Here is a 26361-nt window from a genome sequence, read left to right as displayed (position 1 = left end):
CCTGGCATTCCTAGATCCGAATGGATCTTGGGGTCACCTGGTATTTAACATAGTTTCCCATCCCTCTTTGCTTTCTGAAGACCTGCCAGGCTGGGGCTATGGGAGCTGAGGCCAACCTCCATGGATTCTGCTGTCGGTGGGTGCGGACTGAACCCAGCTTCTCCGCTGGTCCGATGCCCCAAGATCCCAGAGTTGACTACCTCCCTCCGGGACCCTCTATTGGTGCACGGCCTGCTGCTCTTACAACAGCAGCCCCGAGATCTGGGAGGTTTAAATGATCAGGGGCACCATCCACACGGGGTGTCCCCTTCCTGTTCCCACCCCGTCGGGTGGTCGATAGCAGACTACTGAGCCTGACTGTGTGTGGCATGTGTATGCCTGTACGTGCTGTGTGTGCTCTGTGTGTGCTGTATGTGCTGTGTGTGTGCTGTATGTGCTGTGTATGTGCTCTGCATGCTGTATGTGCCGTGTGTGTTCTGTGTGTGGTATGTGTACGCCTGTATGTGCTGTGTGTGCTGTGTGTGTGCTGTGTGTGTGCTGTGTGTGCTGTATGTGTGTATTGTGTGTTGAGTGTTTTGTGTGTGGTGTGTGTGGTGTGTGTGCTGTGTGTGTGCTGTATGTGTTGTGTGTTGAGTGTTGTGTGCTGTATGTGCTGTGTGTGTGCTGTGTGTGTGCTGTGTGTGCTGTGTGTGTGCTGTATGTGTGTGTTGTGTGTTGAGTGTTGTGTGTGTGGTGTGTGTAGAGGCTCATTCTCCATGGCCCTGCATAGAACTCCCGCTGTGCGTTCCCGGCTGGCACGGGGAGCAGCCCTGCCTGTGCCCACCTGGCACGCCCTCCCGCAGAACCACGCTCGGTGCCACGGGCCAGGGCAAAGCGGGACCCTGAGGACGCACGTTGCTAGCCACAAACTCAATAAATAAACCGGGCGCAAAGGCCAGGACAGCTGGAAACGTGTTAGTGAAACTGGTTTTCCGGGAGCACATAGGAGCCGACTGCGGAGAGACCGGAGCAGGTGGGCGTGTCGGGGGGAGGCAACTGCTTCTTGCTTTGTGCCACCGCCTCATCGCGAAAGCCCCGTGACCCCCGCCTGATTCCACACGACCGGGTCCAGGCCAGGCGGCTCCCTTACTTCTCATTTTCATTAAGGAGCAGCTTAAACGCTACCCAATGTCACATCCTGTCTGTCCTCACCAGGACTTGTCTCGCACCCGGGACACCGAGACTCAGCCAGTTCAGTCCCCGCCCACCTGCCAGGCGGGGTCAGCGGGGACGGAGGCGCCGAGGGAGAAACCCGAGGCAGCTGTGCTCCGGGGCTGGTGAGCGAGGCCTCCCGCCTGGCAGGGGGCGGCGAGCCCCACAGGGTGAACAGGGGAGGAGGACGCTGCGCGGCTGGGGGCCGCCGCTGCCTGACCACTCACCTGAGGCCCGCGCAGGTGCTGAGGCTGGCGGTGGAGCCGGGGTGTCCCCGCACGTGCCCGTGGTAGTAACAGTGACCCTGGAAGGAGGAGAGAGGGGTTCAGTCACAACGTCCGTCCCCGCGCACCGTCCCCGCGCTCCGTCCCCGCTGGTTTTACCTACGGCGCTGAGTTCCCTTTTGCTAAGACATGGAACGAGGAGACTTCATAGTAAATGCTGAGCCCCACGTGACCCAGCCGGGACCTAGGGCCAGAGCACCCACAGGGTCCTTCGGGTCTCTAACCCCCATCGGGAAGCCCTGGGTCGGACACTTATAAAACCCGGCCCCAGGACAAAGCGCATGGACATCCGTGTCACCCTCCTGCAAACCGTGTTTGTCCTGAGACGAGGCGCTGTGGGAGTAAGCACGCGGTGAACGGAATACAAAGTCGGCTCGGCCTACGGCAGTGGTCGGCAAACGGCGGCTCGCGAGCCACATGCGGCTCTTTGGCCCCTTGAGTTTTTAGCAAAGGCCAGCTTAGGAGTACCCTAATTAAGTTAATAACAATGGACCTACCTATACAGTTTAAGTTTAAAAAATCTGGCTCTCCAAAGAAATGTCCATCGTTGTCCTGTTGATGTTTGGAGTGAGGGCTGGGAGAGGGGTCCTCACCGAATTGCCCCGTCAGGAGGGACACGTCTAACTCGGCAGGAAGGGAAACCGAGAGGCCTTCTGCGTCTAAGTGCTAAGTCCCAGTGCGACCGGCCCGGGACCCCCCCCTGTGAGCAAGGTCACTGCCAAGGGGGCCGCCCACAGCACCCCCTCGGTGAGGGGGCTTCTGCCCAGGACCGAGGCCGGCTTTACGGTGGAACAGAGGCCCTGCTGCCGCCCGGGAGGGGCTGCCGGGCAACACGCGGGGGCACGCCCACTCCTCACGCGTGTCCTCTGAATGATGGCGTGTGGCCCGCGGCGAAGGGCTGCGTCTGCTGAGGATGCGGCAATCTCCTGTTTCTGTGTCTCTGGTGGCTTATGCGTTAGCTGCCGTAGCTAAGAAACCGGCACCTAACCTATGGGGACGAAGGGTTACACCTATTCTCTTGTGAGAGCTTTATGGGTTCAGTGCTTCCATTTAGAGCTTTAATCTACTTTGAGTTACTTTCTGGCCGGACGTGGAGTCCCAGTTCATTCTCCGGCATGTCAGTCTCCAGAACCATTTGTTAAAAGGCGATTCTTTCCCCAGTTTTTCCTGGGGACCCTGCTGAGAGCAAGTTCTCTTCGGGTATTATTATTATTATTATTATTATTATTGTTGTTTTTTACCAAAAGCTTCTAGGCTATTGCTGCCTCTTGTCTCTTTCTGGTGAATCTGAGAATGAAATTTTAAGCTCTGTGGTCACCCATTGGGATTTCCGTTAGGGCTACATTGAATGCAAAGGCCAGTTCAGTAAGAGTTGGTGGTTTTACAACAGTTTTCCTGTTCATGAACATAGTATGTCTCTCCGTGCACTGTGGCTGCGCTTCCTGTCCTTCAGTGTAGCTCCAGGCTTTTCCTTCCGTGTGTCCTTAGGAAGCTTTCCTGAGCTTGTGCCTCGGTAGCCATAGGTTCGCTGGTGCCACGAACAGGATCCTTTTCCTATTATTTCCTACGTGTCGGTGTTTTTCATGCAAAGAAAAGCTCATTGTTAAGTGCACCTCCGAGGAACCGTCCTATCCGTGTGATGGGGTGTCGCATCGCTTGGGTTTTTTGTTGTTGCTTACATCAACCACAACGACAACAGTTTTGTGGCTCCGCTCTGACGCCCACGTGACACGGAGGAGTGGGGTGGCCGGGTGTCCAGGGTGGAGGTGGAGAGGGACCCGCCCTAGAGGGAGAGCATGTTGGAAGCCGCCCATTGTCCCACTGGCAGGGAGGTGGACAGAGAGGTGGACAAGGACCCGGAAGGCTGGAGACCTTGAGCTCTGAAAGGTCAGAGCCAACCACCCGCTGTCCGGTGGAGACAATGGTCGCTAAAGCAACCTCCGCCTTTTAATCTTGTGTGAATCCTCGCCGATGGGCTGTCACTGGAATGGCCTGCCTGGAGCTATGGGTGGATCCCATGGTTTTAATAGAAGGGACACTGTCCATCAAACAGGACGGCGGGTGAGGGGGAAGATGGACCAGGGCCCTGGCCTCAGGGGACGGAGAACCCGAATTCTGCCACCTGCTCTCAGAGGACCAGAGAGAGAGGAAGCTTCCATGCCAACCGCCACAGAGGGCTGAGCCTGCGGGGAAAGGACTGACAGACACCAGCCGGGCTGTGCTGAGCGGAACTGCTGTCCGTGCTGCATGCCTGGGAGCTTTGTGTCGGCGCCCCTGCCCCCCCCCCGCCGCTTGTGCAATGGGCCAAACCACCTTGCTTTACTCTTTGGATGACAACGTCTGGCGGGAAGGAAGCTCCAGGCCAGCGAAGGCCACCCCGCTTCCGGCCGCCCTTCCTGAGCCGACGGGACCCCGAGGCCTGATGGGTTGTGACTAAGGTCAGCGGGTCGAGCAGGGGCCCAAGTGTCAGCCTCTGGCTGCAGGCCAGACGGCTTCCCCCGCATCCTGTTCTCTGAACCGGTGCCCTCAGGAGTCTGTCTCTTTGAGGAGAAAATCTGTCTCCGAAAATCCAAGATTGGAGTGTGCGTGCATGTGAGCATGTGTGAGTAAGTGTGTGTCTCTGTGCACGTGCATGTATGTCTGTGTGAATACATGTGTGCCTATGTGCCCATGTGTGTCTGTGTGTGAGAGCATGTGTGAGCACGTGTGTATGTGCCTGTAGGTGTGTGTCTGTGTGTAAGCATATGTGTGAGCATGTGTACGTGTGTGTCTCTGTGTGTGCAAGTGTCTGTGTGTCTGCGCCTCTGTGTTTGCATGTGCCCGGCCATGTCCCGCGTATGGAACATCAGGGGACGGTGCACTCACAGGAAGTGTGCGTGCAGCCGGCCTCGCTGTGACGGGGCGCCCTGCTCAGCCCCGAGTGCATGGAGGGTCGGAGGAAGAAGCGCCACCCCCGGGCCCGGCTGCTCTGCTCGGCGCTGAGGAGGCCACGTCCGCTGATGGAGGGGAGAGGGCCACCAGGGGCCAGCCCGTGCGGCCTGTCCTCACCCTGCCGTCCTCTCGGGCGGTCTCCGTGCCCGGCCCCTGGAGGTGCCCGGTGACCACGTGGGCAGCAGACGAATGCGCTGAGGAGACCGTGGGGGTGACTCCGGCCTTTCCCGGAATGGCCTTTGGGGTGATGTAAGCGCATAATGACTGCACGGTCCCCCGCAGGCCGTGCTCAAAGGGACAGCCCCAGCCTCCCCTCCCCTCGGCCGCGGCCCCGAAGGATAAAGCCCGCGCGGTGCGTCCTGCCAGGCGACGGGGGGATGACAGGCGGCGATCGATCCCCAGATGGAAACCCGCCACCGCTTGCTTGTCCACCAGCTCCCACTGAATGTGGAGAGATTAAAAAAAAAACAAAAAAAACTACAGCCCAAAGGGGTTTTTATTTGATCTATAATTTAAATGTAGGAAGATCCGCTGTGTGCTGACTTGCGGGGCAAGGCGATGAGTCAGCACATTTCTTTCCGTTTTCAGCTGATTCAGGGAAAACAGAGCTCCCAGCGCTGCCTGGTGTCCTCATGGGGAAGGCAGCCCCGGCCCGACTCCGCTGGCGTCTGCTGGAGGGGCCGCGGCCCGGGGGGGCTCCCCCTCGCCTCGCCGGAACCCTGGCGGCTCAGAGGGCACTGAGGCCGGGAGAGGCCGGTGAGTCCCCAGGAGAGGAGCATCACCTCGTGCTGCGTGCTCCCAGGTGGGGGTGCCTGTGTGGCCCCCCTCCCCCCACCCCGGCCTCCTCCGCTTCCCCCACTGAAGACAGAGTCCAGGTCGGGTGAGGCTTCACGACCTCCGAAAGGGGGGCGCCTGGGATGTTCTGACAGAGGGGCCAACCAGACCTGGGCGGCAGCGAGGCTCCGGAAAACCCCACGTTTCACTCCCCTCCCGCCAATGGCCTGCCCGCCTCAGGACCCGCCCGGGGAGGCGGCTGCAGGTCGGTCGTGTGGCTCAGCACCTCCTGCCCGGGCGGGGCCGGGAGTCTCCCCGTCACCAAGGGCGTCAGGGGGGCGGCCGGGGGCCTTGCCAACGCAGGTCTCCCCATCACAGGGAGGCACGGGTGGCCCAGCGCCGCCTCCAGCCGCTCCCTGCAAAGCCCCTGCCCGGGGACTGCGGGAGCCGGCAGAGGGAGGCGAGGACCACGGAGGGTGCGACCTCGGGGCCACCTCCTGTGGGATCTCAGCCGCAGACGTCCGCTCCGCATGGGTAGCCTCCTCCCCCACGCACACGACACCACGGGGAGCAGAAGACACGCCGTCGCCACCCCTCAGAGACAACGCTTGGCGCGGGGCCTGCGTCCAGGCCCGTCTCTGAGACGCCGCGTGCGTGGCCCCAGCCCTCCCACGAGACCGGGCGGCGGGCGCCGTCCATGGGGCCCCCGTTAGTCCCCCAACGAGAAAAGGACAAAAAGTGCCCCAGGAAGGGCAGTGTGACGGGAGACGGAGACACGAAGCTGTGAACACGCCTCGGAAGCAGGTCTTCATGTTCCCCGTGTCCGTGTTAGACCGGCCGTCCCCGCCGTGCGCCCCGGAGGACCCCAGCCGTCACCGCCACAGGAGGCCCCGCGGAATGTTCCTGCCTCTGTCGGCCAGGAGCCCCCCAGTCTTTCTTCCAGGCTTTAAACATTTTTTAAAAATGTATTCTTATTGGTTTCAGAGAGGAAGGGAGAGGGAGAGAGAGAAACATCCACGATGAGAGAGTCATTGACTGGCTGCCTCCTCCCTCCCCTCCGACTGGGGATCGAGCCTGCAACCTGGGCATGTGACTTCGAACGGCGACCTCCTGGGTCACAAGTCAGCGCTCAGCCTCCGCGCCCCGCGGGCGGGCTGAGCGGCTGGTCTTCGTCCTTCCCGCTTGGGACTCTCCTTCAAGTCAGAGACGTTCTCACCACCTGAGCTTAAACTTTGCTTCTTTCCTGTTTTCACGTGTTTCCACTCTGGAATGTCTATTTGGCCTGTCGTGTTCTCTTTAAAATATTGACTGTTTGCTCTGATTTTTCTGTTACCACACACCCTGGTGGCGCTGGCTCCAGTCTCTTGGTCGCCACTGCTGGCTCACAGGGGCTTTTTTTATCGTGCGGGTTGTAATTTTGATTTTGGGCTCATCCTAGCTAATAAAGAGGGAATATGCTAATTGACCATCACTCCGTCACAAAGATGGCTGCACCCACAGCTGAGGCCAAGTTCCCATAAGGAGCCTTAACAAGCAATCAGCAGGGACCTGAGGCTACACCCTCCCTCTCCCCCGTGGGGCTTGACAGGGGACCTCAGGCCGCCCCCCCCCCCACTGGCATCAGGTTGGGGGACCTCAGGCTGCACCCCTCTGCCCCAGTGCCAGGCCAGGGGACCTGAGGCCATGCCCCCTGCCCGGCAGGGCTTGACAAGGGTGGGACTGGCTGGGTCTGGATCTAGCCCAATGAGGGGGGGGGTGGCCGGGTCTGGGTCTCATGCGATTTTGAGGTGTATGTGGGTGGGCGGGGACTTGACTCTGGGTCCCGTGGTGAGCCCCAGACTCTGACAGGAGGAAGGTTTTCATATACATTTTACTGATTTTCTTTCATCTCTGACACTTCTATTCTAGAGAAAGGGCAAATAGCAATATTAAATTATTTCCTCTAATTAATCCCCTTTTAATGTGCACAAATTTCGTGCACCGGGTCACTAGTCTTTAATACTTAGCTTCCTTTTTTTTTTTTTATGGCATGGGCATCGCAGGTAACCCAGGCTGTGGAGCGTCCCTACAGACGCTTTGGGTCGGCTGCCGCTGTCGGGCGCAGGGGATCCCAGGCTGCCCGTTTGGGATCATTTGGGGTCAGTGTGTCGACAGGAATTGCTTCCCACGCAGGTACGGGAGACCGGAACGCCCGCCCACTCCACTCCCACGCGCACTGTGAGGCGCTGGCCTCCGCGTCTGTGTTACTCGATCTCCCTTCAGCCCGGACGCCTGGAGGCAATCTTCTCAGCCGTCCCTTCCCGACGGAGCTTTCCTCGTCCCTGTTCATGGAGGGTGCGACCTCGGGCCACCTCCTGTGGGATCTCAGCCGCAGACGTCCGCTCCTCATCCCAAACCCACGCACCAGTCCTCTCTCTGGGCCCCGAGTAGCCCTCTGGCGGCCATGGCCCCAGCTCGCCCGTCCACTGCTCGGCCCCTCCATGTCTGCCTCCTGCCTGTCCCCCAGCAGGCCAGGTGCTCCCCGACATTCGCATCTGCTCTGTCTCCCCCGGGCCCCACGCTTCCTAGGACCACCCCCCCCCCCCACGTCGCTGGGAGCCGAGAGGTGGCAGCTTGTCGCTGCCACATGCAAACCTGGGATAAAGAAACACGTGTGGACACAGTGTGGGGGCGGGGCTCACCGCAGGCCATGACGGCTACGTGGCCACGCTGTGAACACACGGGCTAGTTCTTCCAGAACCAACTCCCAGCTCCTTAGAGCGAGCAGCCGTCCCAGTCCGCAGAGGGCAGCGCTCTCTGACCCCACAGGCCCACGTGGCCCAGGGTGGAGAGCCCAGTACGCGTGTCTTAAAGGGAACAGGTAAACGTGACACCTGGACCAAGTGACAGGAAACGTCCGTCTCAGAGCAGCTGGCGGAGTGGTGGTAGATGTCCTATTGCTTAACGACCACGGCACAGAGCCCCATCCACCTGCTGGCTACACGCGTAAAAGGCGAGCCTGCCGTCTTCCTCTGACTTCTTCAGGGCACTTCCGAGGTTCACACAGTCAGTTCAGCCCCGACGACCGCTCTCTGAGCCCCCTCTCCCCTGGGCTGGGGCCATGCCCTCTCCCCTGGGCTGGGGCCACGCCCTCTCCCCTGGGCTGGGGCCACGCCCTCTCCCCTGGGCTGGGGCCACGCCCTCTCCCCTGGGCTGGGCCACGCCCTCTCCCCTGGGCTGGGCCACGCCCTCTCCCCTGGGCTGGGGCCACGCCCCCTCCCCTGGGCTAGGGCCACCACCTCCCACCTGGGCTGGGGCCACGCCCTCTCCCCTGGGCTGGGGCCACGCCCTCTCCCCTGGGCTGGGGCCACGCCCTCTCCCCTGGGCTGGGGCCACGCCCTCTCCCCTGGGCTGGGGCCACGCCCTCTCCCCTGGGCTGGGGCCACGCCCTCTCCCCTGGTTAAGGCCACGCCCTCTCCCCTGGGCTGGGGCCATGCCCTCTCCCCTGGGCTGGGGCCACGCCCTCTCCCCTGGACTGGGGCCATGCCCTCCCCCCTGGGCTGGGGCCACGCCCTCTCCCCTGGGCTGGGGCCACGCCCTCTCCCCTGGTTAAGGCCACGCCCTCTCCCCTGGGCTGGGGCCACGCCCTCTCCCCTGGGCTGGGGCCACGCCTCCTCCCCTGGGCTGGGGCCACGCCCTCTCCCCTGGGCTGGGCTTCTAGAAGGGATTCGCCCACATGAGCACCCGCAGTGCCGGGAAGGTCGTGTTAAGGTCGGCTACAATGAAGCCACGTCTCCCAGCCCTTTTCCGGCTCGTCGGGCCAAGGCCGGGTTTTGCTGGAGGAACGAGGGTGCTTCCCTGAGTGACACCCAGCTCCTCTGGGGCCTCAGGAGCGCCCGGGCCGTGAGCTTCTCAGGATGACAGCTGCCACGTGTAAGCACAGATTCCAGAGCACAGATTCTCCACAGGCCGCACACGCAGGACTTACCGTGTGGTTGCGAGCGAGGGACACCTCCGTGCCGTCCGGCAGGTAGTGGGTTTCCGTGAAACCGCGGGCAAGCAGGCCTCTGTGGGGGAGACAGGAAAGGCTGAGTGAGAGTCGCGTCGCTAAGGTGCCTGTGCGCAGACAGCCGGGGTCTGGCCCCACCCCCACTTGTCTTACAGGGGACCCCGTTCTCCTGAGGCCCCCAAAGGACCTCCCCAGGTGCGGGTTGTCCAGAGAGAGGCAGGAGAGGCGCACCTGTAAAAAAGTTCCCCCGGATTGCTTCTCTGAGAGCAGCCTGCAGTGCTTCGACTCCCCGTTCCCATTACACAACTTAGTTCCAGAGTCTGGGCGAGGTGGGTTCCATCCCAGGGCACTCCATTCCCCAAAGCGTAGGAGACGGGGGACTCCTGCTCACCTCACCTCTGGGGGCACTTTCTCCCCCGCCGCCCCCCACGCCCCGAGCTAACATCTCTTCGGTTCCTCCCAGGATTGCTGCAGGCCTCCCTCCCTCCACCTGCGGTCCTGCTGACCTGTCTCCTCCCGCCTCAGGCTGAGCAAAGGGCGGACGCTGCGTCCCTGAGCCCAGCCCCGAGGCCCACGCACTGCAGCCGCGTGGTGAATGGAGGGAGGACAAACACGGGAGCAGGCCCACAGGAAAGCAACCCCGTCAGACAGCAGGCGTTCGGACCACTTGGATGGACTAAAAAGAAAGAAACTCGCTTCAAAGCTGCCGTCCCCGGTGGCGGAGGGGTGGGGCGCAGGCAGGCACGCTCCCCGCATCGTTATTCCAGGACTTTCCCATGTGTCTGCGCCTGGAGACCAAGCCTGACGGCGAGGCTTCCATCTCAGAGCCACTTAAATGAGGGGAGCGGCGGGGAAGCCGGACATCGGCACCGATGGCTTAGAACAGTGGTCGGCAAGCTCATGAGTCCGCAGAGCCAAATATCAACAGCACAACGATTGACATTTCTTTTGAGAGCCGAAAACTGACTTCTGCGCATGGGCCACGAAGTTTCAATCGCACTGCACGTGCGCGCCCGCACGTGGTATTTTGTGGAAGAGCCACACTCAAGGGGCCAAAGAGCCGCATGTGGCTCGCGAGCCGCAGTTTTCCGACCACTGGCTTAGACTATGGAAACTCGCTGATCACATGTCAACTTCCCCTATTGTTTCCTTGCAGACCGGGCAGAGGGTCTGCGGGCTGAATTGTTCTGCGCGGCTTGTTCACGCAAAGGGGCCGGGAGACCGCCCGTGTTTGTCAGTTTCACCAGCGGGCACCCTTGGCAATGAAATCACGCTCCCGCGATCCCCCCCCCGCCCCCGCAAACCCATGTGGTATTCAAAGGACCCAACCCCGTGTTCTGCTGAAGATTGCTTCCCCACAAGTCGTCATCCCACACTTGACCACACCATCCCACACAGATGTGGGCAGCGACTGTCTCCTACGGGAACTTGGGGATTCAGCTGCGAATGTGTCCGCACGAGGAATAAAGTGCCCGGAGCGCCCCCCAAACACAGCACACACAGAGAAACCGTCACTAAGAATCACGAGGCGCTGTGCCTGGCGCCGAGGGAAAGGCTCTTTATGACAACGCTCTATTCCTCCACCAGAGCGAAACGAATGCAGACAAGACCGAAAGGAAACTCGATCCGGCCCGGGCCCGATGCTTCCTACCCCGAGCGATCTCACCCCGGCTTCCCCGGAGCGCGCTGGACCGGCTGGCCCTCGGCTCCGAATGCCGACACCACGGCTCTCCGGGACTGTTCACGGAGAGATCACACACGGGACAGCTCTCTGTGGAGGCAGCACGTTGAGGTCTGAGGCAAGAGGAGGGAGTGAGCCACAAGGAAGAGAACGGGGACCTGGATTGCCGACGCCTCCGCACGCTGGGACCGCTGTCAGAGCTCGCTCTCCGCACGCCGTCCGCTCTTTGTTTTCCTCCGGGAAAGGCATGCTGGGAACGGACTCATGCTGCAGGCGCCTGGTCTGGGGAGTGGGAGCCAGGCCCCTGCCTCCAACCCCCGCTGCTGTTGGCTCGGGGGTCAGGCCCTGGGACACCTGCTCTGGAAGTGCATTTTCTTCTTCTTTTTTTAAAATCCGCACCTGAGGATATTTCTCCATTGGTTTTTTAAAAAAATATATATTTTATTGATTTTTTACAGAGAGGAAGGGAGAGGGATAGAGAGTTAGAAACATCGATGAGTAGAAACATCGATCAGCTGCCTCCTGCACACCCCCTACTGGGGATGTGCCCGCAACCAAGGTACATGCCCTTGACCGGAATCGAACCTGGGACCCTTCAGTCCGCAGACCGACGCTCTATCCACTGAGCCAAACAAGTTAGGGTTCCATTGATTTTTTTTTTAGAGAGAGTGGAAGGGAAGGAGAGAGACAGAGAGAGAGAGAAACCTCAATGTGAGAGAGACACATCGATTGGTTGTCTCCCACACGAGCCCTGACCAGGGTTGGGGATCGAGCCTGCAACCCAGGTACGTGCTCTTGACCGGAATCGAACCCGAGACCCTTCAGTCCGAGGGCCGGTGCTCTATCCACTGAGCCCCACGGGCCAGGGCATCAGGTGCATTTTCTTAGTTCACTTGGCACAGACCCTGAGGTGATCCCCTGTGTGACAAGGGGGAGGCGCTGCTCAGAGAGGCGGAGCGGCTTGTCCAAGGCCACACAGCTGAGCCCGTGGAGACGGAACGTGGCCCCACTGGGCTCCAACCTCGGCCTCATCCTGGCCGCTGGTCAGCACCGCCTGCCGGGAGGACGGGTGGGCGCCGGGGCCGGAGCGTCTGAGCACAGGCGCGGCGAGTCACCTGCCACCTTTTCCTGGAATTACTTCCCTCAACGCACGATGGGGCGCGCTCTGTTTCTCCTCGCACTCGATTCGGCTTAGCTGCCAAACTCAAACTCTCCCTGATGGCAATGTCAGCGGGTTGGGATCCGAGCCGTGCAGGGCCGTACCCCCGTGAGCACAACGGCACGTTTCACACTCGCTTGTCTCTTGTTATTCTGCCTTCTCTAACGTTCTCGAAATGATCAAAACAACTCCCCCCCCCCCCCCCCCCGCGCCCCCGGAATAAAACAACAAACACGTTCCCTTTCCCCAGCTCTTTCTCATTTAGTTTCACAAACTATAATAAATAAAACTGTTGGTACAGCACTTTGGAGACTGCAGGGGACAACTGCGTTTCCTGCAAAATCATTTCTTAATATACCGCTTAAGGATTGTGGGGGGACTCCCGTGGCACTCGCACGGGAGTGTCTTATTCCTCTCGTCCGGGGCCGTTCGGGTGGCCCCTCCCGTCCACGAATGAACAGATCAGTCGTGGACTCCGTAGCGACCTGCTACAGGGCAGCAGGGCTGCTGGCCAATGGCACTTTCCCGCCGAAACACGGAAACGCGGGGGAAGTGAGGGACTCCTGACTCTACCCGGGCGAATGCTTCGGGCTACGTTCTCCCCTTTTTAATGATCGTCTGTATCTCCCGCCCTCAGGCGAGGGCCTGGGACCCCGCAGGTGCTCTGCAAACAGTCTGTGAAGGAATGTAGCGATCAAGAATGAGAAAGATACATCCCAGGCGCTTACAGACAACATAGGGTTAACTGATGTCATGCGTGACAAAACGTGACTCTGGGTCACGGGAAACATCTTTCTAAGCATCACACCCTCCACCCTGTAACCCTGGCTACAAACCGCGGCAGGAGTGGTTGGTGGGTTTGTACGATGGAAGCTCTAGTCCCGTGGTCGGCAAACTGCGGCTCGCGAGCCACAGGCGGCTCTTTGGCCCCTTGAGTGTGGCTCTTCCACAAAAGACCACGGCCTGGGCGAGTCTGTGTTGAAGAAGTGGCGTTAGGAGAAGTTTAAGTTTAAAAAACTTGGCTCTCAGAAGAAATTTCAATCGTTGTCCTGTTGATATTTGGCTCTGTGGACGAATGAGTTTGCCGACCACTGGCTCTAGTCCATTCCACTCGGGAAATCTCGCGAGCTCATCTGCTGTCTTCCTCACGGGCGCGCATTCTAGCAAAGCCGACAAGGACCAGCTCCCCGCACCAGGCGAAGGGTCAGCGCTTCCTTCTCCGCGTGGCTTCGCCGCTACGTGTGCGGGCCGCCTGGGCGCCCGGGAGAGACGGCGCCCGCTCCACGCACCCGGCCCAGGACGTCCCTCTCTTCTCGGGACAAGCTGTGGCCAGAAAAAGGAAACACGGATCCAATCTTTCTGGCTCCCCGGCCACGGATCTGTTCCTCAGATGACAATACTGTGGTTTCTTTAAAAAAAGAAAAAAGAGGGAAAGAGAAGAAGACTCCTAGAGGGAACCCGGCCGCCAGGACTCAGATGGGGGTTACGGTTTCTGTTCACACGGCCATCTGCCCGCAAGGTGGGAACCGGGGACGTCACGGGCCTACGCACCGCGGGCTCTCAGCACGCGCTCCAGAAGGAGTTCCTCATCGGGAGCGGAAACCCTCCCGTGTGTCTGGGGGGAAGAAGCAGGCTGTGCTGGGGAGGAGGAAGGTACGACTCAATGATTTAAACTGTAATTCGCCGAGCTCTGCCCGGTAACCTCTCTCACGGTTTCAGGGAGAAATACTGGATTCAGCAGCACTTGTCAGGAGGTCGGGAAGCGATGCCGTGGCCCGCCGCCCAGAGGACCGGGGACGTGGACGAAACGGGAAGATGGATGCAATGACCAGTTAATGCTCTCTTCTCCTCCCCGAGCGTGGGCACGGTCAATGAAACACTCACATTTCGCATCTCCGGGGGTCACACCCCTCCCCCGATTCCTGGGGAATCGTCATTCATCTGACGGGTGTGACCTGATGAGTGACTCTGAGGGGGGCCGCAGAGGGAGAGTGTGGCAACAATGTCTTTTTAAAAAATATATATTTTTTTATTGATTTCAGAGAGGAAGGGAGAGGGAGAGAGAGAGAGAAGCATCCGTGATGAGAGAGAATCATGGATCGGCTGCTTCCTGCAGCCCCACCCTGGGGACTGAGCCCGCAACCCGGGCCTGTGCCCTGACCGGGAATCAACCGTGACCTCCTGGTTCCTAGGTCGGCGACACTCAACCCCTGCGCCACGCCACTTGGGCAATGATGTCTTAAGAGTGAGCTGATCTTGGCGATGGGTGTCCGGGCAGGCCTCTCGTCCTCGGCACCGCTGACTTTTGGCACCGGTGGCTCTCGGGGGGGACGGGGAGGGGGAGGGGTTGTGTGATGCGGGCTGTTGGGCAGCATCCGGCCTCGCGATGCCAGTGACAATCCCCGGTGTGGCCACTGACGTTGCCAAACCTCCCGGGGGCCAAGTGGCCGCGGAGAGTCACTGTGCGGCGCCGGTTAACGCACAGCCCCTTCCCTGAGGGCGTCGAGGAGGCTCAGGATGAAGAGCTTCTGAGGCGACGGGGGACAAAGGTGTGGGCCGTTACACAGCAGAGTCCGCCTCCTGACTGTGGGGAGAATATTCCTGAGAAGCGTGGCCGCGGCCTGGGGAGGGGAGTCTCTGCCGTGGTCCCGGCCTCAGCCCCGGAGCACACGGGTGCGGACACTGTGGACACCTGGGCCTCAGCCCCGGAGCACACGGGTGAGGACACTGTGGACACCTGGGCCTCAGCCCCGCAGCACACGGGTGCGGACACTGTGGACACCTGGGCCTCAGCCCCGGAACACACGGGTGCGGACACCTGGGCCCGGAGCACACGGGTGCGGACACCTGGGCCTCAGCCCCGGAGCACACGGTGCGGACACCTGGGCCTCAGCCCCGGAACACACGGGTGCGGACACCTGGGCCTCAGCCCGGAGCACACGGGTGCGGACACCTGGGCCCGCAGCACACGGGTGCGGACACCTGGGCCTCAGCCCCGGAGCACACGGGTGAGGACACTGTGGACACCTGGGCCTCAGCCCCGGAGCACACGGGTGCGGACACCTGGGCCGGGGAGTCAGCATCTCAGGAGCCCGGGGCCCCGGGAGGCGCAGTTAGCACGGGAGCACCAGTCCCCCGCTACATTTCATTCCATTTGTTTCACCTTCGTGTGCCCTCCCCCATCAGCCCTGCCTTCCCTCTGCACGCAAAGCTCAGCTTGTTTTTTCTAAACTCAGAGGACGCTGCACGCATGGTGGCCCTTTACCCCGAGTGCTTCCTGCTGTTTCCACGAACAGAACGTCCCCCGCTCATCCCTGTCCGCGCCCACCTGCCGTCCACGTCACACGGATGCGCATCTCTCTGCTCTGCCATGCGTGTTTGACCTTGACAGTGGACGCGGGGTGCTCCCTGCAGCCTCCAGCCCTGCCCCCCAGGACAGAATCCAGGCTGGGGTCAGGTGCCCCCGCCTCTTTTTTTAAAAAAATGAACAACTCTGAAAAAGAACTCACGTATCGTGTGCCTTCCTCCTCTAAAGTGCACAACCAGCGTCGTCCCAGTAAGTTTAATAAGAAACGAAACAACACGCGCACATGGGGGGGGGTCCCCTCTGCTCACAGAGCCGCGCCCATCCTCCCCGCAGCCTGACTTTCTATCTAGGACATTCCCTCCTCCCATTGCCTTTGACCCCGCCCTCATGACCCTTAACCTCCGCGCGTTTGAAACATTTCTGAGGCTTTTGTCTTTTACCATGTGGACGTTTTTCATGAGCGCAGCCCTGCTCCTTTAAGAAAACGTTCCTGACGTTGGGCGGCCTGACACTTCCTTGTGACCCTGAGGTCACTCCTCCGCCACCCGGATGCTCCCGGGTGGGCGCTGGGTCCCCCTCAGGTGGCCCTGTGGGTGCCGGGAGCCACTGGCCCCGCGGTTGATGTTCACGGCCACCACCTGTCAGGGTGTTGCAGACGCTCCCCCACCAACTTCACCGACGTGTGCCCATCCAGGAGGACATTTGCACAGAAAGCCCGGGATGTGCCCGGCCGGCGTGGCTCGGTGGTTCAGCGTCGACCTAGGAACCAGGAGGTCGTGGTTCGAGTCCCGGTCAGGGCACAGGCCCGGGTTTCGGGTTCTATCCCCGGGGTGGGGCGGGCGGGAGGCAGCCCATCAGTGATTCTCTCTCAGCATGGATGTCTCTCTCTCTCCCCCCCTCCCTTCCTGTCTGACATCAACAAAAACATTTTTAAACAAAGAAAAAGGAAAAGAGAGCCACACAGACCAGCTCATCGCTCCCCGGGGAGCCACAGCCAGAGCCAGCGGGCGGCGTACAGGGAGGTGGTGTCTCCACACCGAGGACACCGCTGACCCCGGTCACCGCCGCCGGGCACGGGGCCGCTGCGAGCTCCTCTTCTTGTTTCATCGCAACAATAACAATTACTCAGAAACACCCAAACCCGAACCGGCAACCACCGGCGCACCACGAGGAGAGTCCTCCGGCTTTTATTTCAAACACATGTTCCCAGCGTGGCCGCGAGCGCTGCCAGGAACTCGGCGGCGGGTCTGCTCGCCTTTGGCTGTGTTCGCGCTTCGCCTGGGAGACCGCCTGCGAGGGCCTGGCTTCCTGCTCTCTCCTCAAAGCACCCGAGGGCTCCGCGGCTGAGCCTCGACCTCTGAACCAGGAGGTCACGGTTCGTTCCCGGTCAGGGCACAGGCCCGGGGTGCGGGCTCCATCCCCAGTGGGGGGCGTGCAGGAGGCAGCTGATCCATGACTCTCTCTCACCATGGATGCTTCTCTCCCTTCCTCTCTGACATCAATAAAAACATATTAACAAACAAACACACAAAACAACCACTGAGGAACAGCACGAGGAGTTCCAGGCACGGCCAGCTATTCCCCCGCTCGAGCGTGATGCTGCCGCGGGACCTTGGACTTGGGGCGCCGGGCGGAGGGTCACGCCTGCCCGTGGGGTTGTGGGAGGAGGAGAACTGCACAGAATGTGGAAAACCAGCCGGGCAGACGGGGGCACAGGGAGAGGGAAGGCCCTCCGTCCCCGTCCTGAGTTTATGGGGCCGCGGCCAGGGAGCCCCCTCGCTTTCTGCCCCAGGTGGGTGGGATGTTCTGGTGCCTTCCTTTGGCAAACGGGACCTGGCAGCTCTCCCCGGAGCAGGGTGGTGGGAAGCCGCGCTCCCGGGTGTGAGCTCAGCGTAAAGAAATGACTGTCCTCGCCCTCACCCCTCACCACGGACAGCTTCTCCCGGGGAGTCCGCTCGCCCGGGGCCGCGGGCCCAGGGTCAGGGGCCCGGGCGGCTCCTGAAATAAAACAGACCCCGCTGCGTTAGCTCAGTGAGGTCATCGCGCACACACCCCTGCAGAGCCGGCCCCGCAGCCAAGCACATTCCCGGGCCTCGGGCTGCAGGAGCCTCGGGAATGAATGTGCAGCCAAGGCCTCCGCAGGCCCCTCCCGCCCCCGCCCCCCCGCCCCCACCCCCGCCCCCGCCCCCAGGCAAAGGGTCGGGGCTCCAGAGAGAAGGGCAGACAGCCTCTGCCCACAGCGCCATTCAGAGCCCTGGCTTTGTCCTCCTTCCCACGGCGCTCATTACCGCACGGCGCCCAGGGGGTTCGTGCACATCCGATATAGACTGTGGCGCTCACTGTCACTTTATTTTTTAAAAAGTCTATTTTATTGATTTTTTACAGAGAGGAAGGGAGAGGGATAAAGAGTTAGAAACATCGATGAGGGAGAAACATCCATCAGCTGCCTCCTGCACACCCCCTACTGGGGATGTGCCTGCAAACGAGGCACATGCCCTTGACCGGAATCGGACCTGGGACCCTTCAGTCCGCAGGCTGACGCTCCATCACTGAGCCACACCGGTCAGGGCCTCACCGTCACTTTAAATGAAGCCCCCAGATGAAGTGTGGGAGGCACAAGGGGAGAGGGAGCCCCCAAAGCCAGAATGGCAGGCGATGCCACTTGGAGAACTCGGAACCGCGGGTCCAGGCCCGTTCTGGCTTGTGCTCAGGTGGAGGCCATCGCTGGGTTAAGTACATTCTGGGTTATCTGTGCGTCAGAGTGAAACAATTCTATTGTTCCGACTGTCTCAAGAGCAGGACTGTAACCAAAATACGATAATCTTCTTTTAGCCCAAAAGTATGACCTTACAGGAAATAAACGGGCATAAAAGCTTAATTCAGGAGGGCTCCTGAGAACATGGCTGTCTCCTGGAGTCCGGAGGTGTACGTGGGTCAACAGGAGGCGATGCCTCGGGGCGCAGTCAATGGGCCGTGGACCCCGAGCCCCGGAGGTAAGCACCTGTCGTCCCAGCTCCTCGTCTTTCAGAAAAGGGCTCCCGGCACTTCCGGAAGAGCCGTCCCTTCGGCGCGGAGCCAGATGAAGCTGTCGCCGTGTCATAGTTTTAAGGGGGGAGTGAACCAATGCAGAGGGAGAGCGGAGGGGGTGGGTAGCCTGGTCGAATGCACCTGCTATTCATTTATGGCTGCCCTTCGCCCCAGCTGCATTGTGGGAAAGGTTTATGAGGGCCTTGATGAAAGGAGGGTCCGGGTTGTCAAGAAATACTTGCAAAAATGTAGAATTACTTTACCGAGGAGGAAAGCAGAGGACAGCAGAGGGTTGTCAATGCAAGAAAAGTAAAGGGTCAGAAGGTAGGAGATTAGGTGCCAGTGAGATGGGGAACACTGGTGATTATTATTACAGAAGTAGAGGCCCGGTGCACGAAATCTGTGCACAGGTAGGGTCACTAGGCCTGGCCGGCGATCAGGGCCGATCAGGGCCTTCCGGCTGCTGGTTGAGGCCTCCCTTTGTCCCGCACCACCCCCTGGTGGTCAGCGCACATCATAGCAAGCGATCAAACTCCTGGTCTCCCGGTCGAACTCCCACAGGGACAATTTGCAATTTAGGCTTTCATATATATAGATGATAGTGGCCACCGCCATCGAGCGCCTGCTGTGTATCCTGGAGAGTGCGAAGCACACTTCCACTTGATGCTTCAGAAGACTCATAAGGTCCCAGAACTCTGCCCATTTTACAGAAGAGACGACTAAGGCCACACAGCTAGAGACTGGCAGATGCAGGACTGCGGCCTACGTCAGTCTGACTCCAGCCCCTGGTTCAAGGTGTTCTACTGAAGACTGGAGACTCTGATAGGAATAGTCCCCCCCGCCCTCCCTGAGTGCACCCCCAATGACTTAAAAGACAAAAGTAAATAGCACTTTGGTTTAAGAATGTGGGAAGGAGGCCTGGGAGAAGTTAGATACACATCTGCATTATAAACAAACAAAATAAATAAACACAAGGTAATGAACGAAGAAAATAAAACAACAAGATCCGGAGCGCCCAGCCCGGCTGTCCGCACAGAGGGCGGGGATTCGGCTGCGGCCAGCGCCCCTCCCCTCCCCAGCCTCTGGCCAATGAGGAGGAAGGCTCTGGCCTGGCTGGAGGGACGTGGACACAAGCCACGTACCCCTCGGACCTCTGGCCTCTTCACTCAGCTCTATTACGTCACCATCTCTAGACGTTCCTTCAAGGTAATAGAAGTTTAGTCCCCGATTTAATCTTGGACATTTTTTCTTTCTTTCTTTTTTTTTTGGCTAACAATGACTAAGTGTCTGTGCCTTGTTTATGGCAACCGCTGAACGGAAAAACGGCCGTGTCCGAATCGCAGCCCCGACCTTAGACAAAGCCCAACATCACGGCCGATCACAGAGCTTTCCTATGTCAACGGCATCCGCTCTCCAGCGCAGAGAATAAACGAAATCTCAAACAGTGAAAACAAAGACGGAGCACGGAGGCACCGCGTCAGAGGAGTGTGGCTCACAGGCGCACGGTACTGCAAATCCAAATCCAACCCGAGAGAAAGTGGAAGCGATTTAGAACGGTCGGGACCCTGTGGGAGAAGGTGGGTCAGAGCTCTGGAATGCTACGAAATGTCATGAAGTCATACCTACGCCGTCTGCCTTGGACTACGTTCGGTCTTGCGCATGAGTCGATTTCATAAATACTGAGTCACTGTCAATGCCAGGCTGGGTGCTGGGGACACACGGTGAGTTCGATAGGATATTCTGGAATCTAAACGCGGAGACGTTGGCAACGCACCTGTACGTATACGGGACTCCACCCGCGAGTCCCGTGACTATCGCTCAGCACCTTGGCGTCGCGATACGCTCCCTAAATCCACCTTTACGAAGGGATTGTGCGACACAGGGAACCAGCTAATAGTCTTCCCTTACAAGACTGCTGTCCTTACCTTGTGCTTGCGTTCCTCAAAAAAGAGTATAACGTTTCTATTTAGTATCGAAAGTCACGGGCCAAGGCACCCGGATTTAGTCCTACCAAATCCACACCGAGACCGGAACCTTGCCCCTGACCCCCAAGGGGATATACTTCCGCCCCCGCCAGGATCCCCTCTCTGCCTCCCCCAGGGCCCTCTCAATGCAGAGAGCGTCAGCACGGAACCACCAGGTAATCTTGTTATAGCCCAGCGGAGTGGCTCAGGGTTGAATGCCAACCTATGAGCCAGGAGGTCACGGTTTGATTCCCGGTCAGGGCACAGGCCCGGGTTGGGGACTCGATTCCCCAGTGTGGGGCGTGCAGGAGGCTGCCGATCAATGGTTCTCTCTCATCACTGATGTTTCTCTCTCTCTTCCTCTCCTTTCCTCTCTGAAATCAATAAAAAATATATATTAAAAGATTGGCTTTTTTCCATCAGCAGCTTTTCGATATCACCAACCAACCAACCTACGGGCCCTCATGCTATTGCTCTTCCTCGCTAACGAGGGAGGGTCCTCCCAGCGAGCCCCCAGCCCTGGAGTGTCACGGAGCAGCGGTCTCCGAGGTGTAACATGGCCCAAAGCGCATGAGTCCTGCTTGGATTGCGTGCTTACACGTCCTTGCTGCATGGTCTCCCACGTGTGATTTACGGAGACGGCAGCATTCCGCGTTTTATGGAGAAATGACGAATGCCGCACCGCGTTTCAGAAGCCGAAGGGCCTTCTCTGTGTTGGAATGCAGGGCGCAGCCCGGGACCCACTCCGCAGGAGCCGCGTGTCCGGGCGCCTTCACACCCCGGCGACCTTTCTGTGGCCGTCACGCGGGGTGCCGCCTCGCGAGCGCCTGCTGGCAGCTCTGCCGCACGGGACACGGCAGCCCGGCGCAGCGGAGCAGGACGGACGCGCGGTCCCCGGGAAGATCCGAGTTCAAGTCCCGAGCAGCCACCCCTTCCCTCTGCACGTGGACAGCAGACGATCCGGACAACCCCCCCTGCCGCGCCCCCAGGGCCAGGCGAGGCTCAAAACACGAAATGTCAGCGCCCAGCGCGCCCTCCCCCACCCCCCACGCGGCAGGAGCTGGCACGGGTTCAGGACCAAGGCCGCACTGCCACCGAAGCCAACCGTCGGGGAAATCGCCCGTTTACGGAGATCCGCTCCTCCCGTGAAGCGTGGGCTGCATCCCCGCACTTCCTCTCCCTCCGGGCCCATGTGTGCCGGGGCCGGCCTTCCACACGGTCCGGAGCTCACCAGGCAAGGCCGAGGCCTCCTCACACCAGCGGGCGGTGACGGAGGATGCTATGGGGTCGCGGGTTCACCTCCGTCCGTCATAAAATCGTCTTCTGTCCTTATGGCCACAAAGATGTCGCCGTGGAGTGCTAAGTCTTTTCTTTCCTTTTCTTTGATTAATTCCGAGCCTCTGCCAAGATCTACTCTCCCTTCCCCCAGCGGGGAGAGAATGGAAGGGAGGGTGGAGAGACAGAGAGAGAGAGAGAGAGAGAGAGAGGGAGAGAGAGACATCGATGTGGGACACAGGACTGCGTTATACATGTTCAAGCGCACCCTCGTTTCGTGGCCAGGGCGCAAAACCAAGGGGCCCGAGCTTCCTGGGGGCGCTGGTGTCTGGAGCCCTGCGTGCCAGTCAGGGCCGTGCCCCGCAGTCTCACAGGCGCGAACGGGCCCCCTCTCTGAACACAGCGCTCCCACCCGGCGAGGGTCCTGTGCTGGCATCTCGGCTCCACTCCCCTGCCTGTCTGGAACGGGGGAAAGTGACTTTTATGAAATCTGTCCCAGAGCCCCATGGGGCCTCCGCTCCCTTTCCCAGGAGCAGTGAGGGGAATGGCAGCAAGCGCCCCCCAGAGGAGGGGCCACAGGAGCAGTTCCAGGGACCGCGTCCAGGTCGTCCAGGTCGGCAGGAGGATCAGACACGGTCCCCAAGCACCCCGCGGGGCCGCCAGGAGAGGCGCGGAGCGGGGGGAGTGACGGAGCAGACCAAGTTCCCGGGTGGGAACACCCCGCAGCGCGGGGATCCTCCGGTCGGCGGCCTCTGTCTCCTGAAGCAGGCAGGCCGTCCCCAAGGAGCGCTTTCCCCCCGGGGACCGGACGGTGAGCCCCGGGGGAGGATGTTCTCGGAGACAGAGACGGGCCGGAGGTCAGTGGCCGGGATGCCGCGGCCCCTGGAGTTCCGAGGCTCAGGGCTGCTTTGTTTAAAGTGCTGTCCAGACGCGCGTTGTAATTGCGAGGTGCTGACCTCGGTGGAATGCCGACGGCTCCGGCCCCGCCGAGAGCGGCGCGGCCCGCGCTCCGGGATCCGCAGGAACGAGGGTCTGTTAGCAGACACTAGCCAGGCCCCACCGCACCGGGGACCTCATCCCTGCAAGGTCCCGGGCTCCCTCTTCCCACCGCACCGTGAGCCCCGGCGCCGCCCTCCGACAGCAAACACCGGCTGCCGTCTTAGCAGCCCCTGGCTTCCAGGGACTCAGCCACCAGGACTCAGCGCGCGTCTGGGACTGGCCACGGGGGCACGAGCCCTGTCCGTGGTACAAGTTGAAGCGACGTGTGCACTGGGCAGGCATGGGACCAGAGGGGAGCCCTCCCCGGGAACCCGCCGTCTGACGCTCTCGCCAGGGCAGTGCCACCCGCATCCGCCCATGAGCGGACACGCCCACGGGGCGCCGCACACCATGCTCATCTGCGCGTCATTCTCTTCACCCACCGCGCTGAGGTCGGCACGAGGGCCTCCGTTTCATTGTTGTTGTTAACCCTCACCCGAGGACACTTCCCCGCTGACTTTTAGAGAGATGGAAGGGAGGGGGAGAGAGACAGAGAGAGGAACTTCGATGTGAGAGCGACACATCGATTCCTTGCCTCCCGCACGTGCCCTGACCTGGGACTGGGGACTCAGCCTGCAACCAAGATACACGCCCTTGAGGGGAATCGAACCTGCAACCCATAGGCCCCCTGGGCCGACGCTAACCACTGAGCCAAACGGGCTAGGGCCGGGCACTGGCACCTCTGTTGTACGGTCGGGGAGACTGAGGCTCCGTGCGGAAAGGTGCTGCGTCAGGCCTCACCATCACCTGTGGGGTCCTGCCACGGCCCCCCACTTCCTGTGAGGGCGGCCTCGCTCTGTCCGGCTGCTAAGCTCTTCTGCGAGGGATGGCACCATTAATCACCGGTTCATCCTGGTGTCAGGTGCCGCTTTACAGTCACAAATCCTGCTGCAGGGGGCCTGCTGCGCGGGTCCACCTCACCCCTCGTCGGGTGCAGCGCCGTGGAGCCGGAGAAGGGCCGCCGCCGAGGCCTGAGAGATGTTTACTGTTCTCACGCGTCTCTTTTCTCAGCTCCCCCCGACCGGGAAGGACACGAAATGAGAAACAAATGGGATGTTGCAAATGGAACATCAAGGGCCTCCTTGGCGGCTGGGGATGTTCCAGAAAGTGGTCTGACCCTCGTTCTAGCTCCTGCTAAAAGCGAGGAAACCACAACACGGGCGTCTGGGGGCTCGGCAAATGGCTGCGGTGCTGTCTGTACACAGCAGGCGCTGGGGTGGCGTCCCGGCCAGGCGAGCCGGGTCAGGGGCCAGAGCTGGGAACTCACCCCGAGGCCATGACCATCCTGCCCTTGAGGGAGCCGGCAAAGCGAGGCCACCCTCACGACTTCAAGGTGACTTCAAGGAGACCGCCCACGGGAGGAGGGGCCTGCAGGGTGGGCACAGACAAGGGCATCGGGTGGGAAGGAGCCAGACACGGCACCGCCAGCGCCATGGACGGAAGCTCCTCTGGGCTGCCCCGTGCAGGAAGCTCCTCAGGGCGCGTGCAGGAAGCAACCCATCGATACGTTTCTCTCACATCGAGGTTTCTGTCTTTCCCTCTCTCTCCCACTCTCTCTAAAATCAATGCAGAAATATCCTCAGGGGGGGATTAAAAAACAATCACACGCTTGCTCATAATGGCTGTTTACACACTCACGGAGGAACACGGAGGAACACGGGATGGACGGGAATCCTCAGAGCTCCGCGTGTCTGAGGAGGACTGTCAGCCCCGACGCCTGACCCTCTGCCCGTGGCGGCCCTCGAGGCGGGGCGTGGGCTCAGCACCGGTGTCTGAAGCCGGGGCCGCGTGGCCAGTCTTCCACATGGGCCTCCTAGAGCAGTGGTCGGCAAACCGTGGCTCGCGAGCCACATGTGGCTCTTTGGCCCCTTGAGTGTGGCTCTCCCACAAAAGACCACGGCCTGGGCGAGTCTATTTTGAAGAAGTGGCGTTAGAAGAAGTTTAAGTTTAAAAAATGTGGCTCTCAGAAGAAATTTCCATCGTTGTACTGTTGATATTTGGCTCTGCTGACTAATGAGTTTGCCGACCACTGTCCTAGACACATTTCTAGTTTCTTTTTACTTCCCATTCACAAACGGTAAACTCTCGGGAACTGGTACCTCAAAGACGGGCATCCACGAAACGGTCAAGAGAAACGACGTACGAACCAGAGCATGAGGCGCGCGCACCCGGGAGCTCTCCTGGTCGGTCCCGGGCCCGCCTGGCAGGCGCCTGGGCCGCCGTCTGGCTCCCGAGGGCCGGGGTCAGCTGCTGCCCGGAGGCCTCTCTCTGTAACGCAGCCGTTCACGGGTCCCGTGTCAGCTCTCGTGCCCTGAAGGCGGAGGGGGCCCTGACAGAGACCGCGGCCCCGAGGTATGCAGCGTCCGGGCCTTTGCAGAGTCGCTGCCCCTGGGCCCCGGGTTGCTGTTCGGGGTGAGTGACCACCTGCTATCGACGGGGCCGGGGATGGCAGTCAGACATTCCCTGCGGAAGGCTGACGCTCGCAAGGGGATTCTGTCGGGAAGCAGAGGGGAACCCTACAGTTAGGGCCGGTTTTACTGCCCTGAAGGACACTCCAGTTGTGTTTTTTAAAAGTGATTTTTAGAGAGACCGAGAAAGGGGAGGCAAAGGCGAGTGCCTGCGTGTTCGGGGGTGGACGGGGGTGGACGGGGGTGGACGGGGGTGGACGGGGGTGGACGGGGTGGCAGGAGGTGCAGAAGGAGGCGCACGGGCGGGAACGTCTCGGGGATGTAGGAAGGGCACTGATGGAGATGAAACTCTCCGTGAGCGGAGCGCCCGGGAGGACCCCCACATCCAGGCACGAGGTGACACCCCTCCGCCAGCCACAGGGGTGGGTGGGAAGGGACCGAGGAGTCATCACGGGGTGACCGTCCATCACGCCCTCAGCGTGTCACCTTGAGGTCAGGGCCATGAGCAACGTGAAGGTGCAGATGCAGGTCCCTGTGCGCGCCAGGCCGGGGCCGCTGTAAACCCAGCGCAGCCCCGACGGGAGCAGATCTGCTCAAGGGGCGGGCCCCTCCCCCTCCCCCTCCCCCTCCCCCTCCCTGGGCAGCCCCCAGCACAGACCCGCCCGGCACAGGGGCGGAATCGAACCCTGACCTCCGGGCTCATAGGTGGACGCTCAACCCCTGAGCCACGCTGGGCAGGAGGAGAGGGGTCATCGAGTCCTCGGTCTCCCTTGTAAGAGTGCCTGCCTTCCGGGCGGAGGACCCCGATGTGCTCAGGCTGACCACGTGAGGTGGTGGTTTGGGGCGGTTCAGGACAATCCAGGAAAAAGTAAGAAAGAAGGACTTCAAGGCACGAGATGATGTGGAGGTCGGGGGGGGGGGGTGGGGGGAGCCCAGCCGCACGGGGAAGGGCCACCGGTGCGGCTGCTGCTGAGGTTCGCAGGACAGGCCGTGCCCGAAGCAGACCTCGCCGGGTCCCCCGCACCCAGCTCCGCCTGCGCCCGAGGGCCGGGTGAGGGCAGCGGCCAGCTCCTGAGCGGCTGTCCCTGACTCACCCACGCAGCCGGAGCCGAGAACCCCCAGGGCTGCCAGCAACCCGGGACTGAGCGGTGAGGGCAGACCCTGCCTGGGGCCGCGGAGGGAGGGAGGGAGGGAGGGCCGCCCGCAGACCAGGGCCCTGCTGGGAGCCGCCGCCCCGGAACTGGGAGAGAACATGTTTCTGTGATTTAAGCCGCGCAGCCCGAGGAGAGGAGTAACGCGGGGCTGCCCCGCGAAGACCTGGGCGTAACTGCCAG

The 26361-nt window shown here is 60.8% G+C and overlaps 1 protein-coding gene across 1 annotated transcript in view; it reads right to left on the bottom strand.

Annotated features, from left to right (window-relative positions):
* Positions 1-26361, bottom strand: part of ADAM12 (ADAM metallopeptidase domain 12) — a 176534-nt gene that overhangs the window by 56321 nt on the left and 93852 nt on the right. Inside the window, 2 exon segments of the mRNA XM_054728809.1 lie at positions 1419-1495; positions 9148-9226. Coding sequence (XP_054584784.1) covers positions 1419-1495; positions 9148-9226 — 156 coding nt within the window.

Source organism: Eptesicus fuscus, chromosome 17 (genome assembly GCF_027574615.1).
Source record: "Eptesicus fuscus isolate TK198812 chromosome 17, DD_ASM_mEF_20220401, whole genome shotgun sequence".
In the NCBI taxonomy this organism is placed as follows: Eukaryota; Metazoa; Chordata; class Mammalia; order Chiroptera; family Vespertilionidae; genus Eptesicus; species Eptesicus fuscus.
This window is presented reverse-complemented; position numbering and strand designations above follow the sequence as displayed.